The sequence below is a fragment of the Manis javanica genome, chromosome 2, assembly GCF_040802235.1.
Source record: "Manis javanica isolate MJ-LG chromosome 2, MJ_LKY, whole genome shotgun sequence".
NCBI classification, from domain to species: domain Eukaryota; kingdom Metazoa; phylum Chordata; class Mammalia; order Pholidota; family Manidae; genus Manis; species Manis javanica.
The window spans coordinates 204,100,525-204,120,197 of record NC_133157.1 but is presented as its reverse complement, the minus strand read 5'-3'; the positions used below and the strand labels follow the sequence as shown (position 1 = coordinate 204,120,197).

Sequence of the window (19,673 nt, the reverse complement as noted above, 5' to 3'; positions counted from 1 at the left end):
TCAAAAGATAGAAATCCTACCAACCAACTTTTCAGACCACAAAGGTATAAACTAGAAATAAATTGTACAAAGAAAGCAAAAAGGCTCACAAACACATGGAGGCTTAACAACATGTCCTAAATAATCAATGGATCAACAACCAAATCAAAATGGAGATCCAGCAATATATGGAAACAAATGACAACAACAACACAAAGCCTCAACTTCTGTGGGACGCATCAAAAGCAGTCTTAAGAGGCAAGTATATAGCAATCCAGGCATATTTAATGAAGGAAGAACAATCCCAAATGAATAGTCTAATGTCACAATTATTGAAACTGGAAAAAGAAGAACAAATGAGACCTAAGGTCAGCAGACGGAAGGACATAATAAAGATCAGAGAAAAAATAAATAAAATTGAGAAGAATTAAACAATAGAAAAAAAATCAAGGAAACCAAGAGCTGGTTCTTCAAGAAAATAAACAAAACAGATAAGCCTCTAGCCAGACTTATTAAGAGAGAAAGAGAGTTAACACACATCAACAGAATCAGAAACAAGAAAGGAAAAATCACAACGGAGCCCACAGAAATACAAAGAATTATTAGAGAATACTATGGAAACATATATGCTAACAAGCTGGGAAACCTAGGAGAAATGGACTTCCTAGAAAAATACAGCCTTCCAAGACTGACCCAGAAAGAAACAGAAAATCTAAACAGACCAATTAACAGCAACAAAATTGAAGTGCTAATCAAAAAACTACCCAAGAACAAAACCCCTGGGCCAGATGGATTTACCTCGGAATTTTATCAGACATACAGAGAAGACATAATACCCATTTTCCTTAAAGTTTTCCAAAATTAGAAGAGGAGGGAATACTCCCAAACACATTCTATGAAGCCAAAATCACCCTAATACCAAAACCAGGCAAAGACCCCGGCAAAAAAGAAAACTACAGACCAATATCCCTGATGAACATAGATGCAAAAATAATCAACAAAATACGATCATACACCATGACCAAGTGGAATTCATCCCAGGGATGCAAGGATGGTTCAACAGTCGAAAATCCATCAACATCATCGACCACATCAACAAAAAGAAGGAAACAACACATGATCATCTCCATAAATGCTGAAAAAGCATTTGACAAAATTCAATATCCATTCATGATAAAAACTCTTAACAAAATGGGCATAGAGGGCAAGTACCTCAACATAATAAAGGCCATATATGATAAACCCACAGTTAACATCATACCAACTAGCGAGAGGCTGAAAGCTCTTCCTCTGAGATCGGGAACAAGACAGGGATGTCCATTCTCCCCACTGTTATTCAACATAGTACTGGAGGTCCTAGCCATGGCAATTAGACAAAACAAAGATATACGAGAAATCCAGATTGGTAAAGAAGAAGTTAAACTCTCATTATTTGGAGATGACATGACATTGTACATAAAAAACCCTAAAGACTCCACTCCAAAACTACTAGAACTAATATCGGAATTGAGCCAATTTGCAGGATACAAAATTAACACACAGAAATCTGTAGCTTTCCTATACACTAACAAGGAACTAATAGAAAGAGAAATCAGGAAAACAATTCCATTCACAATAGCATCAAAAAGAATGAAATACCTAGGAATAAACCTAACCAAGTAAGTGAAAGACCTATACCCTGAAAACTACAAGACACTCTTAAGAGAAATTAAAGAGGACACTAACAAATGGAAACTCATCCCATGCTCCTGGCTAGGAAGAATTAGTATCGTCAAAATGGCCATCCTGCCCAAAGCAATATACAGATTCAATGCAATCCCTATCAAATTACCAACAGCATTCTTCAATGAACTGGAACAAATAGTTCAAAAATTCATATGGAACCACAAAAGACCCCGAATAGCCAAAACAATCCTGAGAAGGAAGAATAAAGTGGGGGGGGATCTCGCTCCCCAACTTCAAGCTCTACTACAAAGCACAGTAATCAAGACAATTTGGTACTGGCTCAAGAACACAGTCACAGACCAGTGGAACAGAATAGAGACTCTAAACATTAACCCAAACATATATGGCCAATTAATATGCAATAAAGGAGCCATGGACATACAAAAGGGAAATGACAGTCTCTTCAACAGATGGTGCTGGCAAAACTGGACAGCTACATGTAAGAGAATGAAATTGGATCACTGTCTAACCCCATACACAAAAGTAAATTCAAAATGGATCAAAGACCTGAATTAAGTCATGAAACCATAAAACTCCTAGAGAAAAACATAGGCAAAAATCTCATGGACATAAACATGAGTGACTTCTTTATGAACATATCTCCCCGGGCAAGGGACACAAAAGCAAAAATGAACAAGCGGGACTATATCAAGCTAAAAAGCTTCTGTACAGCAAAGGACACCATCAATAGAACAAAAAGGTATCCTACAGTATGGGAGAATATATTCATAAGTGACATATCCAATAAAGGGTTGACATCCAAAATATGTAAAGAGCTCACACACACCTCAACAAACAAAAAGCAACTAATCCAATTAAAAAATGGACAGAGGAGCTGAATAGACAGTTCCCCAAAGAAGAAATTCAGATGGCCAACAGACACATGAAAAGATGCTCCACATCGCCTGTCATCAGAGAAATGCAAATTAAAACCACAATGCGATATCACCTCACACCAGTCAGGATCGTCATCATCAAAAAGATAAACAACAACAAATGTTGGCAAGGTTGTGGAGAAAGGGGAACCCTCCTACACTGCTGGTGGGAATGTAAATTATTTCAACCATTGTGGAAAGCAATATGTAGGTTCCTCAAAATCCTCAAATTAGAAATGTCATTTGAAACCAGGAATTCTCCTTCTAGGAATTTACCCTAAAAATGCAGCACTCCAGTTTGAAAAAGACAGATGCACCCCTATATTTATAACTGCACTATTTACAATAGCCAAGATATGGAAGCAACCTAAATGTCCATCAGTAGATGAATGGATAAAGAAGATGTGGTACATATACACAATGGAATATTACTCAGCCATAAGGAAAAAACATATCCTACCATTTGCAACAACATGGATGGAGCTAGAGGGTATTATGTTCAGTGAAATAAGCCAGGCAGAGAAAGACAAGTACCAAATGATTTCACTCATCTGTGGAGTATAAGAACAAAGGAAAACTGAAGGAGCAAAACAGCAGCAGAATCACAGAACCCAAGAATGGACTAATAGTTAACAAAGGGAAAGGGAGTGGGGAAGATGGGTGCAAAGGGAGGGATAAGGGTGGGGTAAAAGAAAGGAGGCATTACGATTAGCATGTAGAGTGTGGGATGGGCACGGGGAGGACTGTGCAACACAGAGCAGACAAGTAGTGATTTTACAGCATCTTACTACGGTGATGGACAGTGACTGCGAAGGGGTATGAGGTGGGGGACATGGTGAAGGGGGGAGCCTAGTAAACATAATGTTCTTCATGTAATTGTAGATTAATGATACCAAAAAAAAAATCAAGCTGTACAATAAGGTATGCAGCCTGATAGTCTAATCCTCATACCTAACACAAAGTATTAAGTAACCATAGTAGCAGTAAGTAATTCATGAATGCTTTAGAGACCCTTCATAGGTGATAAATCTATAACCATAGACATATTCTAGGTGTTTAACAAATACTCATTAAATATTAGACACAGATACCACAAAATTAATACCACAGTAGAAACTATTTTAGACCTAATTTAATACAGCAAATATAATATACCTAAACTAACATATATATATAATATATATATTATATATATTATATATACACACACACACACAAATTGCCAAATAACCAAAGTGACAACCTTCATAGATTTATTGCTCCCCTTAAACACTGACATAAAAATAAAAATCTGTTATTTGGTACAGAAATTGAGGTAAAACATTCATCAAACTTACTACACAGTAATAAAGAGCAATGCTTACCTATTTGAATACATGTTATTCCCAGAGACCATACATCTACTTTCCTATCATATTTTTCTTCATTCTTGCGTAAAATTATTTCTGGGGCTATCCTAAAACATAAAATGATACTTAAGTTAAAAAAGAAAAGAAAGTATACTATTCTTTAAAAACGTAATGACCGTCCACATGGAGAATACCTGTGTGAATTCCAGATGATATACCTGGACATAAGAATTCTTATAATGGGAAATAAATGCATTACAGGTTGTGAGGTAAATATTTACCGTTGCATATACAGTGTTAGAATTATTCTCACCATTTGTCATGATCACGTACCAGCATCCTGGTGGAAAGACTCCCCAGAGCAGGGTTGCATTCTGCATCAATTCAAGTTTGCAGATTGTAATATTGTATATCCTTTATGCAGTGGTTCTCAAACATTTCGGTTTCAACATCTTATTACAAAAGTCTAAATTTTGCTCGAAAGAGGGCATTTTGTCACTGGCACTTGTTTTCTTGAAGTAAACAATCTCACTACATTTAGCTGAGAAAATATCTGCCACAATAAGCAACAATGAATAAGCAGTTTGTCAGTCTTTTTTGCAAATAGGAGTAGTGTTCTGTGATAAAAGTGGCTAGGACCGCCACCCATAACTAAATAAATCATACAATTATTAACTCTGGAGGCGTCTTGGTTATAAAATGAAACGCTAGTTCGCATCTTCAGCTAGACTCTAATGTTCTCACTGGTGCTTCACCTTATACTTCCTTTGTACTTGTTAAGCACAGACAAACATTTAGAAGTTTCTGCTCAATAAGATTCTCACCAGGCGTATGTGTGTTCCTGTGTGTAAAAATATGTAAATATGTACATAGTGCTGTGTTCCTAATATACCATATACAAATTAGTACATATGTAAGTTTCAATTGCCAATAATAGAGGGCTTGTAATGTGTTAAGATGTTGAAGTAAGCTTGGGGAGCCACTAAGTTCAACAAAGTTAAAAAAGTAGTTTTGTTTTTAATGCACAACTTTCTAGCTCCTTTCTAGTATCTAATATTGACCACTGATTTATAAAGAGGGGGACCATTAAGAAGCATTATTTGTCCAAAGAACCCTTTTTTTATACAGGGGAAGAGGATTCTATCTAAACTAGGGTTCTACATAAGAAATTTTTGGTCATACAGAACAGTAGTCTTCAAAGTTTTTATTTTCTTACTTCCAATGAATTTACTAAAAGAATGTATCCACTTGTACATTTTTGAGTTGGTATCTAAATTTTATAAACTTAATAATTGCAAAGGATATAATGCACACATATGTATATACATTATTTTGTATATGTGCTTTACAGATATTTACAACTTGGAGCTGAGGACCTCTCTCATTCATTAAAAACACTGCTGTATAATATCCTAATTAGCAATCCCAGTCTGCATGGTCATATCAACCATTCAAATCAGAATTATTTTCTGTCAGGAAATGCCAAACTTCATTTTTCATTGTAAATAACATGTTAATGTGTCCTCACGACAAATGTCCCCATTGTAAATGAGATAATTTGTGATTCACTAGAAAAGAAGATGGGTGGAAAGACAATTGGGGAAAAGAAAAAGTAAGGAGTAAAAAGAACTGAAGAGAGATGACTGTGAAGGCAGAAGGCCCTTTGCCAAAACTTGGTGTCCTAACTCTTCAATATTTCTGATGCTATATATTCTAGATGTTACATGTTCTCAGATTGTCCCTCTAGGGTTGGTTTGAGGTTTTTAATTCTCAGAACAATGCATCACTCTACTCGTCAGGATGGGTGAGAAGCCTTTCTTTAACAAACTGGGCGTTGGGAGATTTGAAAGGTAGGTGGAAAAGAAGATGCAGTAGACCTAAGACACTTCTCAACATATACAGAGAGAGGACATCTATGGAAGTTGAAGATGTGGAAAATTATTCCCTTCATACTTGCTGACATAAATATGGAATTTTTTATGAATAAAATTAGATGATGTCTAGAAGTCACTTCAAATAACTGGAGGTGGGAGGGAGGGCAAGAAGATCAAGTACACAGGGCAGCCAGGCCCTGGGGAGGTGCTGTTAGGCTGAGCTGACCGCTGTGTAAGCCTTCGTTATATTTTTGTCTATTTCCCTGTATACTTGAAATTCTCCACAATAAAAAATGAAAACAAAAGTTCCTAATCAGCTACCAGTCTTCAGGTACTCTTATTCAGAAGATACTGACACACAGTAAGTATAAATCTAAAGAAAATTTCCACTTAGCATTTCTATCTTCTCCCTTCTTAAAGATTTAAATTTTTTCACTCCTACCCTCAATACATGATGTGGATGATAACAGGAAAGAAACACAGAGGGGACAAATAAATCAATAGGAGATCCAAGGGCAGCACTCCAAATCTGTATCTGAAACTACAGTGCTTAGAGTAATATCTAAAGCAGCACTGTATTTCCAGGAGAAACATAAAGCACCTGATAAAAGTACCACCACACACTGCCCATTTCAATCATGAGGATCAATACCAGATAGGACTACGCTTACCAATGCGGCGTCCCCAGAAAAGACTTGGCAGAAGAAGCCATGGAAGCAAATCCAAAGTCAGCAAGTTTCACCCGGCCTCGTGGTGTCAGAAGGATATTTCCTGCTTTGATGTCTCTGGGTTTAAGGAACACAGAAAATTATTTGTCTTTCCTTTGTAAGATTATACTGAAAATGATAAAATCATATAAAAATTTATAAAATAGGGAAGGAGAAATCAGAATAATTAAGGCCTTGGATAATCTCTCAGTTGGGATAATGAGAATTAAGATCCAAACTAAGAAATGAGATACACAGAATTCCTGTAAGTATATAGTAACAATTTTCTAAAAGAGAAGATAAAATAGCAGGAGAAACAGAAGAAAAAAATTAGGTAATTAGTAGCAAGGACTCGATATTTGAGTGCCTGTTTATTGGCACAAATAATGGTTTTAAAAATTTAGCTGAACATTCTTATATGACTGTAAGATTTCTGAGTATAGCCTTAACAATAAAATGGAAAAAAAAGAACCTGATGCCCCAAATTTTTTAAAATTACTCATATCATTCCAAATTTTATCATAGTTCTCCTACCTAAATATGAAATGAAAACTGAAACATATGGGTAAGGTAATATCAATGATCCCAAATTTACTTTTAAGCTCTTTTCTAAATCAGCAATGTATATGTGAACTAAAAAAATTATAATGGTATTGTATGCACAATGGGCACTATAACATTCAAAAAGAAAAAAATTTCTAAGCACTTGTCAATTCATACTATATAGTATTATAATGGATGTAATATTATGTCAATCTATTTTCTTCCATTTGTTTTTTTTTAAAAATGGAAGGTTCTTTGAAATTGAGAAGACCTTAGATTCTGCTTCCAACTCTTTCATTCTCTTATTTACTATGCATGTGCATTTCTCTTGGACCTTACTACCCTCATCTAAAAAACTGATAACCCATTAATTTGCAGTGACTCTATTATGTAAGTTTACTATGTATTGTCTGATTCACATAGATAATTTTTAAAATGCTACCTTCCTTCTAAAAATAGGCAAAACCAGTACCAATGCTAAAAATGTAGTTTATGATGGTTTAATCTTTAAATTACTATCCATTATCAAGAATTATCTCAAAAGCATAGAGTGTTAAGTAGCTTTTACTTGTCTCTGTCATGGAATCAATGGAACAAATCCGGCATTATGGGTCACCAGGAGGACAAAAGGTCTAGGTTAGCTCTAGTCTAATCTATCTTGCTTTATCAGCTTTGAGAAGTGAGTCACAAATTGGGGCATCAGTTTCCTCATTTATAAAATGAAACAAGTAAGACTACATAATCCCTATCATCTTTTCCACTTCACAAATTAAACTTTTCTATAATTAAATTTCTATCACAAATCTATAAAGTGCACATACTTCGGAAAGTCCAGCAGCATGTGTAGAAAAAGATAAAAATTATTCTCAACAGAGAGATCAAATAAATTAGTATATTCATTTTAAGACATGGATAACCTAAAAAAATATGAGTTTGTAAAACTCCAGAGTACTTTTATTTAGCAAAAATCAACAAAGCTTTCAGGATTAATAAATTCTAGGTCTGAGAAATTTGCAAATTAATATATGGTAATTTTTAAAGTACTTACCTATGGATCATGGCACGAGAATGTAAGTAGGCTAATCCCTGAAGAGCACCATGTATAATTGCTGCTATTTCCATTTCTTGTAATGGCTTTTTGTGAACTTAAAATAAGATTTTATTTGAAAATAATTATTCTATAGAAAACTTCTATTTTAAAATATATATACACATATCTAATATATGGGCAAATTTTGAAAAACTAACATTTAGCAAGAAGGAATTTTTTGCTTTCCAAGATAATAAAACAAAGCAATTGAACTTAATAAGTGCGCAGTTGTGCCTAGTTATTATAGTTCACAGCTAATTTTCCTCTAAGTTAACATTTAACAATTATTTCATGATTATAAAACAATGAAAGAGGAGCTTTCCCTTTTTATATTCCTACATATCTTCATTCTGAACAGAAGGAACAAATCAAGTTTAATGATAAAGAATGCAGAAAAATGCCGCTTAAATCATAATGAAAGAAAACTCATCTGTTATGCTAAAACATAGTATTTAATGAGGACAGTGCATACCACGCTGAGACTCTAGAATTTAGTACAATAAAATGAGAGTGCATTCACTAAGAGATTTTTTTAATAATGTTACAACTTACCAGGAAGAGACAATCGTTTTTGCTCTTCCTGGAAAGTTGTAACATTATTTAAAAAATCTCTTAGTAAATGCACTCTCATTTTATTGTACTAATACTTTTCTTTTCTTAATAAATAAAGGAAACTTACCCTTCAGCAAATCTACAACAGATCCTGAACAATATTCCATTACAAGCTACAGGGGAAAAAATGATAAAAACATTAAAATACATTATTAAAATAAAAAGATTCTATATGAGATAAAATAAATACACCAAGGAGATCAAGAAGATACTTAGAAGTGAAACAAACTCTAGTTATCAATTACCTTTAAATATAAGTATACATTTTGGAACTTGTTAAATGCATACATGAAGTTAAGCCAATGCTACATTAATCTTTCATAATGCCGACATATAACTGCTTGTAGAAGATGTGTGTTTCATATAATTACTAACTAAAGCTATAAAGGAATATACATATTCCATTAATATTAACCTATAGTAGCAATACTGGTATTGTTAGGAATCAGAAAATCGTCCTCTGGTACTATATATACAAAGTTTAGGTTACAGTTTAAATCTTTCCTATAAAGCAAACACAGAGCACCTCTTACGTGCCAGGTATTTTATATATATTAACTAATTTAATCCTCATAACCGCCTCTGGAAGGAGACCCTATTATCATCCTTGTTTTACAGATGGAGAAACTTGAAAGATAGAGAGGCAGCCTACCCTCTCTGTCACTGTTTTTTCTTTTACCACAGACTCAAATTAGGAGTACCATCACCATCAAATTAAACCAAACATTACAAGTCTAAATAAATCTAAGTTCTGTATACTAAAATGATAATCAGCTGTAGCTTATTAAAAATAAAAGGTCATTCCTATTTAAAGAAAAATTAGCCTTTCTCTGAAAAGACATAATTACTATGCCTATACCATTGTAAGATTACTACCTTATCTTAGTTTCAACGGGGCAAAATTAATCTCCATTTTCTACAATAAAATGTCCCAATTTTCTACCTTCAGTATTATTCAGCCAAAGAATCACAATCAGTTCAGATTTCACCAGGATTCACCACCAATATTCCAACCAAGATCCTTGTGGTTAAATAGCTTACAATACATTTATGTCAAAAATAAATGCTGATTTTCATCCTTTGATAGGATTGTTCTCAACAAATGTTTGATAAAGCATTTGAAGAATGACACCGCTAACATACATCGGAACATTTTCCAGTGCACGTAACGGTCAGCTGAATCTCTGCAATCAACCGGCAAAAGTTCCGTCATCTCTTACTGCCTAAGAGTTTCAGGAAAAGCTGCTCCTCTTTTCTCAGTATGAGCTAACATATCAAGGTGTTTGTGCGTGGCTTTACACAACTATTTTGAGACATTTTTGAATTAATTATAAACTAACCCTACTAAAATTACAGCAAAGGGAGAGCAGATACCTACCCATGCTCTCTGCTCACGTAAATAGCAGCCTTTGTATTCTACAATGTTGGGATGTTTTAATGTTCGTAGGCACCTGACTTCCTTAATAATACCCTGCCATCTCTGTGGGGAGAAAAAAAAGAATAAAGGAAAGAACTAGGAACAGTTGCCTTTCCTTAGAAAACTATATAAGTACAAAAGTAATTGTTAGATTAAAAAGTTAACAAGAACATACAACTTTGCTTTATTTGTAATATTTAAATGTCAAACTAATACGTTTTAAAGAAATTACATTTATATACTTTACAACTCAATAATGTAAAATTCATTCCTGGTAGGACATATTTTTATTTTCATAAAGTTTATTATCAATGAGTCTTATAAAAATTTTACAACCACACACCAAGCTAGTTGAAAACTATATACTGTATTTAGTGGTTTTTCTTCAAAAGTTCAACCTCCCCCTTCTTTTTTTGCAGCTTTATTGTTGTGTAATTTACATACCTTAAAGTTCAGCTGTTGTGTTTTTGGCTTACATTGTCTACCAAATGTGATGTTTTTTCTGCTGTTTAAACTCAAGCCAAGTAATTACCTAAATTCCTAAATGCACATATTCTAAAATGCTAGTGAACACTTAGGTTATAACAGAGGGAAGTTCACAGAAAAACCAAGCAGCATGGAAACATTTTCCTACAGGATTTCCCGAAGAGCCTTCCCATTGACGCCTACTAGTAAGTAACAGATAAATCTTCAGCAATAAAAGCTACTCTATGACAACTTCAGAAACTTAGGCCATATCCTAAGTAGGGTGACTTGTCAGAAGCAATCAGGGAACTGAAAATACAGGTACTTGGGTCCATACCAGAGACTCTGGAGGCTTAGGAGATGTGGGATGGGAACTTGGAATCTGTTTTTTGTTCTTGTTTCCATTTTTCCAAGCTTTACCGCTGGCTTGTATCATATTTCTAAAGGTAGGGGAACTAGAATACAGAACTTTAAAAAATGTTTTGCACTGGATTTTAAGATCCTATATCTCCTATGTTATTTCATAAGCCCTCAAGAAAATAGAGCAAGATATTCACAGTGTAAAATGTGTAAGCTGTAAGATGCTAACTTCAGAAAGTGTTTTATGGGCTTTACATTTCAAATTTGAGTGCTCTGGGAGGCAAACTCTCAAAACAAAACCAAGCTAAAACCTGTATTCTTCAATGTAAAAAAAACTTCCAGGAAGGACACAATATTACATGAGAGAAGATGATGCCCTAGGTGAAACTTTTTGTTCTAGGCATGACTAATTAAACAGACTCCAGCACAAGTCTGCTATGAAAGCTGGTTTTAATGTTATACTGTAGAATGGCAAATAAAATTCAACTTGTAAAAAATGGAGGTTTTTTAGGGGTTTTAGAAACTATTAAGAGATTTTTGGTTTATCACAAAAAACAATATTTACCACAAAACAGAGATTACAGAAATGTAGAAAGCCAAAACCTTTAAAAATTAAAGACTGATCTAGCAATTCTACCTCTGGGCATATACCCTAAAGTTTAAAAGCCGGGACTCAAAGAAATACTTGTATACCTATGTGCATAACAGCATTATTCACAATAACCAAGGGGTAGAATCAACTAAGTGTCCATTTACAAATGGTAGATGGACAAAATGTGGTGTTTTTACATACACACACAGGAATATAATTCAGCTTTAAAAAGAAAGGTAATTCTGACACACTACAACATAGATGAACTTTGAGGACACTATATTAAGTGAAACAAGCCAGTCTTCACAAAAGGACAAATAGTGCATAATTTCAATTACATGAGATACCTAAAGTAGTCAAATAGATAGAGACAGAAATTGGAGAGGTGATTTCCAAGGGCTGCGGGGAGGCGGGAATGAGGTGTTATTGTTTGATGGGTGCAGAATATCACTTTTGCAAAATGAAAGAATTCTGGAGATGAATGGTGGTGATGGTTGCACAGCAATGTGAATATCCTTAACACCAGTGAACTTACACTTAAAGAGGTTAAGATGGTAAATTTGTTTTGTGTACTTTACCACAATTAAAAGTAAATAAATTTTTTAAAGAATTATAGAAAGTCAAAGAGAACAGACTTAGAAAGTAATTTTATAAATTCACACAAATAAGGAAGAACTAGTCAGAATACTGATGAACTAAAGTACATGCAATACAGTATCAGTAATTTTATTTTTCAGATTATCCACTGCCTTATTTTTCAGACTTGATATATAGCTGCCAATGATTATTTGAAACAGCCGTTAAATAATTTCTCAACCATTAAAAATTTATATCCAGTATACTTACTGTCAAATGTACCTTATTCTAGTTTACTTTCTCAGACATGATAATCCCTCTATTATAGAATAATCTGCTAAACAATTTAAAACATTAAACTCGTGTCAGCAGCACATATCTAAAAAACTTAAAAGTAAGGGACACAGTTGGGAGGTTTCTGGGATGTCAGGAATGTTGTTTATGGCTCTAGGTACAGGTTAAATGGGCACATTGAGTCTGTGGAAGAAAATTCACTGAGATAAACCTTAGGATTTGTATATTTTTCAATATTTTTTGAAAAAATTCCCACCTATCCCCAATTAAAAACGGTATGGCTTTCTTTAACATGCCAATACAAACATACATATTTCACCTACCTCCGTAGCCTTCCTTCCACTATAAGGTATTCTCTTGATAGCCACCATGTCATTGGTGTGCACATCTCGTGCCTAAAAAAGACAGAAGACCACTGTTAAAATAAACATTTATAAACTACCATGTCCAAAGAGATATCAAAACTGCTTTTAAAGAACATTAAAAACATAAGTAAATAGATAACAAAAAGTGTATCAAATTATCAAGGAGCTGGTACTTTAGAAATAAAAATAATGCATGTTTATCTTTGAATGAGCTAGTTGAGAGGAAAAATATAGAAATTTGAATAGAACTATAAACAAACAAAATGACTAGTACAATCTATGGTAGGCCTGTAAATGTCAAAATTTCAATGAAATGGACAATTCTCTAGGAAAGAACTACTAAAATTGATCTAGAGAAGTAATTTGAGTAAAACAGTGGTGGAAGATTGAAAAGAATACTAATTGTCTTTAAAATTGTTGTGAGCGGAGCAGTTTCACTAGGGAAACTTCCCAGGATAAAAGGGGAGAAAAAGGAAAGCTACCCCATTAATTGTAAGGAGGCAGTCTAACCCAACAACTAAACCCTCACAAGCAGCGCAAAATAGAAAGTTAGGTACCAATCTGACTTATAAATGTAGACAAGGGAACTCTAAATAAAATTTTAAAACCAAATATTACCGGGCATTAAAAGAATATTTCATTTGGATAAAATATATTACCATAGAAATGCAAAATTTTGATACAGGAAAACATTTCATAATTTGCCATATTTTTTTACAAATCAAAGGGGAAAATATATACTTATACATATAAATGCATAATAAATGCTGAAAATGCAGAAAGAGTCCAACTCTAAATGTATTTAATGCAGGGAAGACCAAACTCTTAGAAAACCCACACAGGAAAGGTAATTCCTCAACATGATAAATCATGTCTATTGTAAATAGCTATTAACTAAAATTAAGACAAGACAGCTAAAATGCTATCACCATTACTATTTACCACTGCTGTCGAATTTTGATAAAAAAATAAAAGCAAAAGCAGAAACATGAAAGTTAACCCCTTAGAAAGTAAGAGCCAAATTCTCATTATGAGTTAAAAAAAAAAAGATGATATATAAAGAAGGCACAAGAGGATAGCTGCAAAACATTTCATATGAGTTCAGTAAGAAGGGTTAATCATCTCTAGTCATCTGTGGAAGAATTCATCTTCAATTCAGTCATTAATGAATTCCCAAAGATAAAATGTTATAAAATTAGATTATGGTGATGGCTACAAAAATCTAACTTACTAAAAATCTATGAAATGCACACTTAAAATTGGTGAACTGAGAGTATGTAACTTAAATCTAAAAAACGCTCTTAAAAATTAGACAAGCAGGTATGTAAATTATACCTAGAGTTCCTTAATATATATATATATATATATATATATATATATATATATATATATTCTTTTAAGTGGGTACTTGAAACAACTAATGACCTTCCAATTTCAATTACTAGCAGACTGGGTAAGGAAAACGTGCACCATCTAACATAATGGGTGAAGTGGATCTATATGCATAAGATCTTGAATATGAATTTATTTTTCCAGAATGTTCTCTACTCATCAATTTGTGAGCCCCTTGATTTTAGTCAATGGATCTAGGCAGCTATATTCTTTTCTAACAGTTTTAATGAGATATTTACATAGCACACATTTCACCCATTTGAATGTGTGTAATTCTATAGCTTTTAGTACACTGACAGATGCATGGCAATACTGATCAATATGACAGATATATGCAATTTACCGATAACTACAATTTTAGAGCTTTCATCACCTTAAAGAGAAACTCCAAATTGTTTCATTTAAAAATGGTTAAAATGGTAAATTTTATATTATGTGTACCTTACCTCAAATTTTTTCCCCATTAAAAAAAAGAAAAAGGAAACCCCACACCCTTTAGCTATCACTCTCCTATCCATATTCCTCACCCCTTCAGCCCTAAAGAACAACTAATCTACTTTCTGTGTCTCTGGAGATGTGCCCATTCTGTACACTTTGGAACCATATACTATATCGTCTTTTGTGACTGGTTTCTTTCACTTAGTATAATGTTTTCAAGATTTGAGACCAGTGGATGTTGAACATCTTTTTATGTGCTTTCTGGCCATTTGTACATCTTTGGAGAAATGTCAATTCAGATCCTTTGCCCGTTTAAAAATTGGGTTGCCTTTTTTTAATTGAATTGTAAGAGTTAATTTATGTATTCTAGACACAAGTCCCTTAGCAGACATATGATTTACAATTTCTCCTATTCTATTGTTGTCTTTACAGTTTTGAAGCATAGAAGTTTTACATTTTGATCAAATCCAATATCTATGTTTTTCTTTTGTTCATGCTTTTGTTGTCATTTCTAAGAATCCTTTGACAAAAGCAAGGTCATGCAGTTTTACCCTAAGAGTTTTATAATTTTAATGTTCACATATGGTATGAGGTAAGGGTCCAATTTCATTGCTCTGCTAAAGAGCTGCATTTCTAATTAGCACAAGATAAAATTCAAAAGTGGGTATACTAAATGCAGTGCAGTCACCTGGAGTAGATTCAGGAACAGAAAAGAGCACAAAGACTGGGAAAATCTGAATTAAGTGTGTTGTTTAGTTCATAGTATCAGTGTGTCAATGTTGAATTCTTAGTTTTGATAAAGGTTCTGTGGTTATGAAACTTGTAAACTTTAAAGGATCTGGGTGAAGATTATAGAGTAAACTCTATTATTATTGCAAAATCTTCAGCTCTACCATTACTTTAAAATAGTAAGTTAAAGTGACTGTAATTTATTAAAATCCAAACTCATTAGTAATGATGATTACATTAAAATTAAATCAGATTAAGATGAGATTACTTTTGCCTATCACACACATACACAAAAACCAACAGAAAAATATTTAATGTCCACAGTCATGTTTCTCTGTCTCTTCAGGATTACGAGTTGTACTTACTTATCATGTCTTATTCATCTCCTCTAATATGAAACAATTTCCTCAACTCTTCCTTGTCCTTTATGACACTGGCATTTTTTGAGACTACACAGCAGTACTTACCTTACTAAATTTGTGTTTGTCTGAAGCTTCTTCAAGATTAGATTCTGGTTACATCTCTCTGGCTGAAATACTACATGAGTAATATTGTGTCCTTTTCAGGGTATCATATCTGGATGCATACAATGTCTGTTTATCACTGGTTACAAATTTTCATCACCCACTCAAGGTGTGTAACTATTTCTTTCCAATGTATATAGTTATAACCACTGTTTCCTACTTTGTATCTAGCAACCTGTGCAGAGATACTTTTAAACTATATAAATATTCTGCTCATCAAACTTTCCCCCTAGGTTTAGCAAACACTGAAGATTCTAGCCCTAAACAATCTTTGCAATGATGATTTCAAAATGCTGGTTTTTCCCAACTCTACCATTCCCTTCACATTTACCAGTCAGCATTCTATTATAAAGAAAAGCCCTCCCTTTCTATCTATCCATCCTATATCTGTCATGGAAATTAGGAATTCCTATTTTATTCAATGGGTTATAATCAATAGATGTCTATATTGATGTTCAAATTGTTCCAGATGGGGCCAGTGGGAGCATCTTCAAGCTGGTTCTAGCATCCTCTTGAAAGGTCCTATTTTTCATTTTAAAAGCATGTTTTACATTTCTGGTTCAAGTTATAAAGCTTATCTTTTATGATCCTTGTCCCCACAATAGAATGAACCACTACTGCAAGAGCTCTTGATCCATGTAGTGAGGAATCCAAGATCTGAGTGCTAAGTGTGCTTGTTGCTACTAGGATATCAATGCAACTAGAATCTTACAGAAGAGAGAGCTAGGAAATATATATGTCATGTAATTAGTTCATATTAATGCCACAAATTCCTATGCAATACCTATCTAGTCCCACGTGGTTCTTCCTTACATTTGCCAATTTCCTATTTCTATCATTCTTTTCAGTTAGGATCTGAGTCCAAAATGACACCAAAATTATTCACTGCTCAATCTTTTAACACACAGTTTCAGAACTGTCACACCCATACCAATATGAAACAAGTTTACGGAGAAGAGTTGAAGATTTGTTTGCACTTTCCTCTTCCCAACCAGACAGAGGGTATACAGCTAAAATACTGTGTATGAAAGTTACTCGTATTAGTTTTGGTTTTTACTCCAGTGTGGTTATAGCCCAAATACATTTGGATTCATTGTTCTGGCTTGCCTATTAGTGACTTCCCCCCCCCCCCATACATAATGACTTAATTTTAACTTTTAAATATACTAAATATTTATTATCAAAAGAGGTAAAACAAGTTATCATTCTATCCTCTTTCTACTTCTTTCTATTCCCCACAACTATCACCATTCTGTATCTTGAATTGTTGGTTGTATGGCATATAACTTGTCTAATTTCATCAAACTATACATTTAATATATCTGTATTTACTGTACATAAATTATACTTAATAAAATAAGTCAACTAAAAATACTACTGACACAGATTGAATAGCTACATGACAGGGATTTTTTCAACAGGGTTCTCTTATTGGGCCCATTTCTAAGAGGCTGTATATTTTTTTCCTTTTTTATTCTATATTTCTGCACAGTAGTATTAAGGAGAACAATGGGAGAAGCTTACATTCAGACAAAACTGTAACACAGAGAAAAGGTTGTTTATGAAATACCTGCTTTCTGAGTGCCTCTTCCCTTATTCTGTGTCCAATCCAGAAATCAAACAAACATAACCTATATCACACACACACCTAAAGCATGCGTAGACAAAAAGATTCTGCAAGGATGTTTATCTAAATGTTAACAGCAGCCGTCTTTGGGTAGGAAAATTGCAGAGGGAGTTTCTACTACCTTATTTTTACCTCTAATTTACAAATGAGAATTAAGTGAAAAGTTAAAACTGTTAAGAATTTGGAACACATTTTCTCTTTTATTCTTAAGGTACCCATTAAAATGAAAAAGCTAAATCTGTAATACTACCAAAATATTAAACATCTATACAAAACTTGTTGCTGAGAAAAAACAGCATTCTTAATAGGAAGAAATAATGAATAAATAATAATGAAATGTGTGTATGGGACTTTACGTAAGTCAGTGTTTTGCAATATTTGATTCAATAACAATGTAAGTCATAAAACTGCTAAAGTAGTGTAAACAACATGGAAATTAAAGCCCAATATCTTTCTCATTTGTTCAATAATCTAAGAAGCTCAATAAATAAAATGATCTCTTTTTATATACACCTAATGCAAGTGACTGTAAAATAGACTATTGCCTATGTCTTTTTGTATTACTGATTTTTACTCTGCCAGGACTGGATATTAAATAAATGCTGGTCACTGACATTAAGCCTTTAACACTCACAAAGAACACTGTTCCAAAGCCTCCCTGGCCAACTTTTCTGAGATCTGTGAAGCGCTTCTCTGGGTCTTCTTTGGAGAAGAGCTCTGCAATCTCAGGGTCCTTCAGGCTCTGTGCTTGGATAGTTGACGACATCCTGCTGGGCAATCAGCTGTCTGATTCTAATTTTATGTTGCTCTCCCAACCCTTGGGAAATCGGTATGAATGAAGCCATGTTGGCATAAACAATTGGAGAGAAATAAGAAAAGAAAAAAGGAAAAGCAAAAGTTGTTAAGAATAATTAGTATATCATTTTCTGACTACATATGTAAAATTATCTTAGATGTGGAATTTCACTGAAAAAGTGTTGCCTACTAGTGCAGGACTCTTAAACCCAGCTCATCATCACAATCACCTGTACTGCTTTAAAAAAAAATTCCCACTATACATAGTATGTAAGTACATACTACACATACACTTCTAAAAATTAGATAAATCTTTGTGTACTGGAAGGCTTTCTGTATCAGTACTTAAAGATTTATCTAACTCTGATGCAATAAGCTCATCAGCAAAAGAGATAATACAGTAGGAAGACCATTAAAAACATGCTCAACAACTCAAAATGTACCCATTATATGTTTCTAACAACAGGAAGATTCCCATCTATTAATGACCTTCAAATGCAAGATAATAGGTAATAGATTTAATTCAGTAAGATTTCTTTTCCTTTCAGATACCACATGGCAGTGTTTAATCAACTCTAACACAGACATTCCTAAGAAAAATGCAATGGGAGAAAATAATGAATTTAACATAGATAGATAACTGTTTCCTCCATAACCTGATTCATATTAAAATATGGCCTAATCAAATCTGCTTCATTATGTAAGTAGATACACTACAGAATTCCCTGGTGGTTCTGGTATCAGTTCCTTTGTATCAGATTACCAAACTTCAAAAATGGCTGCTATAAATGAGAGGCTTCAGAACCAGGTTCTAGAATGACACTGCCTAGATAGGAATCCTGCCAACAATTACTTACCAACTATGAACCTGGGTAGCCTCATTTTCCAAGTCTATAAAATGAAAGAAATAACCTACCTCCTAGAGTAGCTGTGAGGGTTAAACGAGTTAATAAATGTTAAGTGTAGACTAGTACTCAGGAGCAGTAAGCAGTACATTAAATGTTAGTTAACATGTCCTCCTTAAATTTACCAATTAAAATTAAAAACTCCAAAATTGATTTCATTAAACTCATAAGGGAAAATAAAGCTCTAGCCAGTTTTTTCCATGCCCAAAGCATATTTTTTAAATTCTTTAATGTTTTTAATTTTATTAATTTCAAAAATTTTTTAAACAACAGAGAATTTTTTAAGCCTGTCTCCCTTTAGTGGTCAACTGAACCAATTATAATGCTTGTTATTAAATATCTAACTACATAAAACAAATTTACATATCTTTTGCAGTTCCCTAAATTACTACTACATTGCACTAAAAATTCAAATTACTAGTTTGTATTCCTTTTCTAAA

The 19,673-nt window shown here is 33.6% G+C and overlaps 1 protein-coding gene across 5 annotated transcripts in view; it reads right to left on the bottom strand.

The window, feature by feature from the left end:
• LOC118969304 (serine/threonine-protein kinase TAO1-like) overlaps window positions 1–18,314 on the bottom strand; it is a 92,361-nt gene extending 74,047 nt beyond the window's left edge. For 3 of the 5 annotated variants that reach the window (XR_012128401.1, XM_073230036.1, XM_073230038.1), the window contains exons 1-7: window positions 18,168–18,314; window positions 12,782–12,853; window positions 10,133–10,234; window positions 8,822–8,867; window positions 8,101–8,197; window positions 6,474–6,587; window positions 3,944–4,035 (exon numbers count right to left, since the gene is read on the bottom strand). Coding sequence is in view for 4 of the 5 variants with exons in the window: in XM_073230036.1 (XP_073086137.1) it covers window positions 3,944–4,035; window positions 6,474–6,587; window positions 8,101–8,197; window positions 8,822–8,867; window positions 10,133–10,234; window positions 12,782–12,853; window positions 18,168–18,299 (655 nt within the window). In the remaining variant the exon portion in view is untranslated. Of the gene's footprint in view, window positions 1–3,943; window positions 4,036–6,473; window positions 6,588–7,873; window positions 8,070–8,100; window positions 8,198–8,821; window positions 8,868–10,132; window positions 10,235–12,781; window positions 12,854–18,167 lie in introns of those variants that run through there. The other 2 variants (XM_073230037.1, XM_073230039.1) reach the window with 2 other exon arrangements.
• Window positions 18,315–19,673: the final 1,359 nt, after the last annotated feature.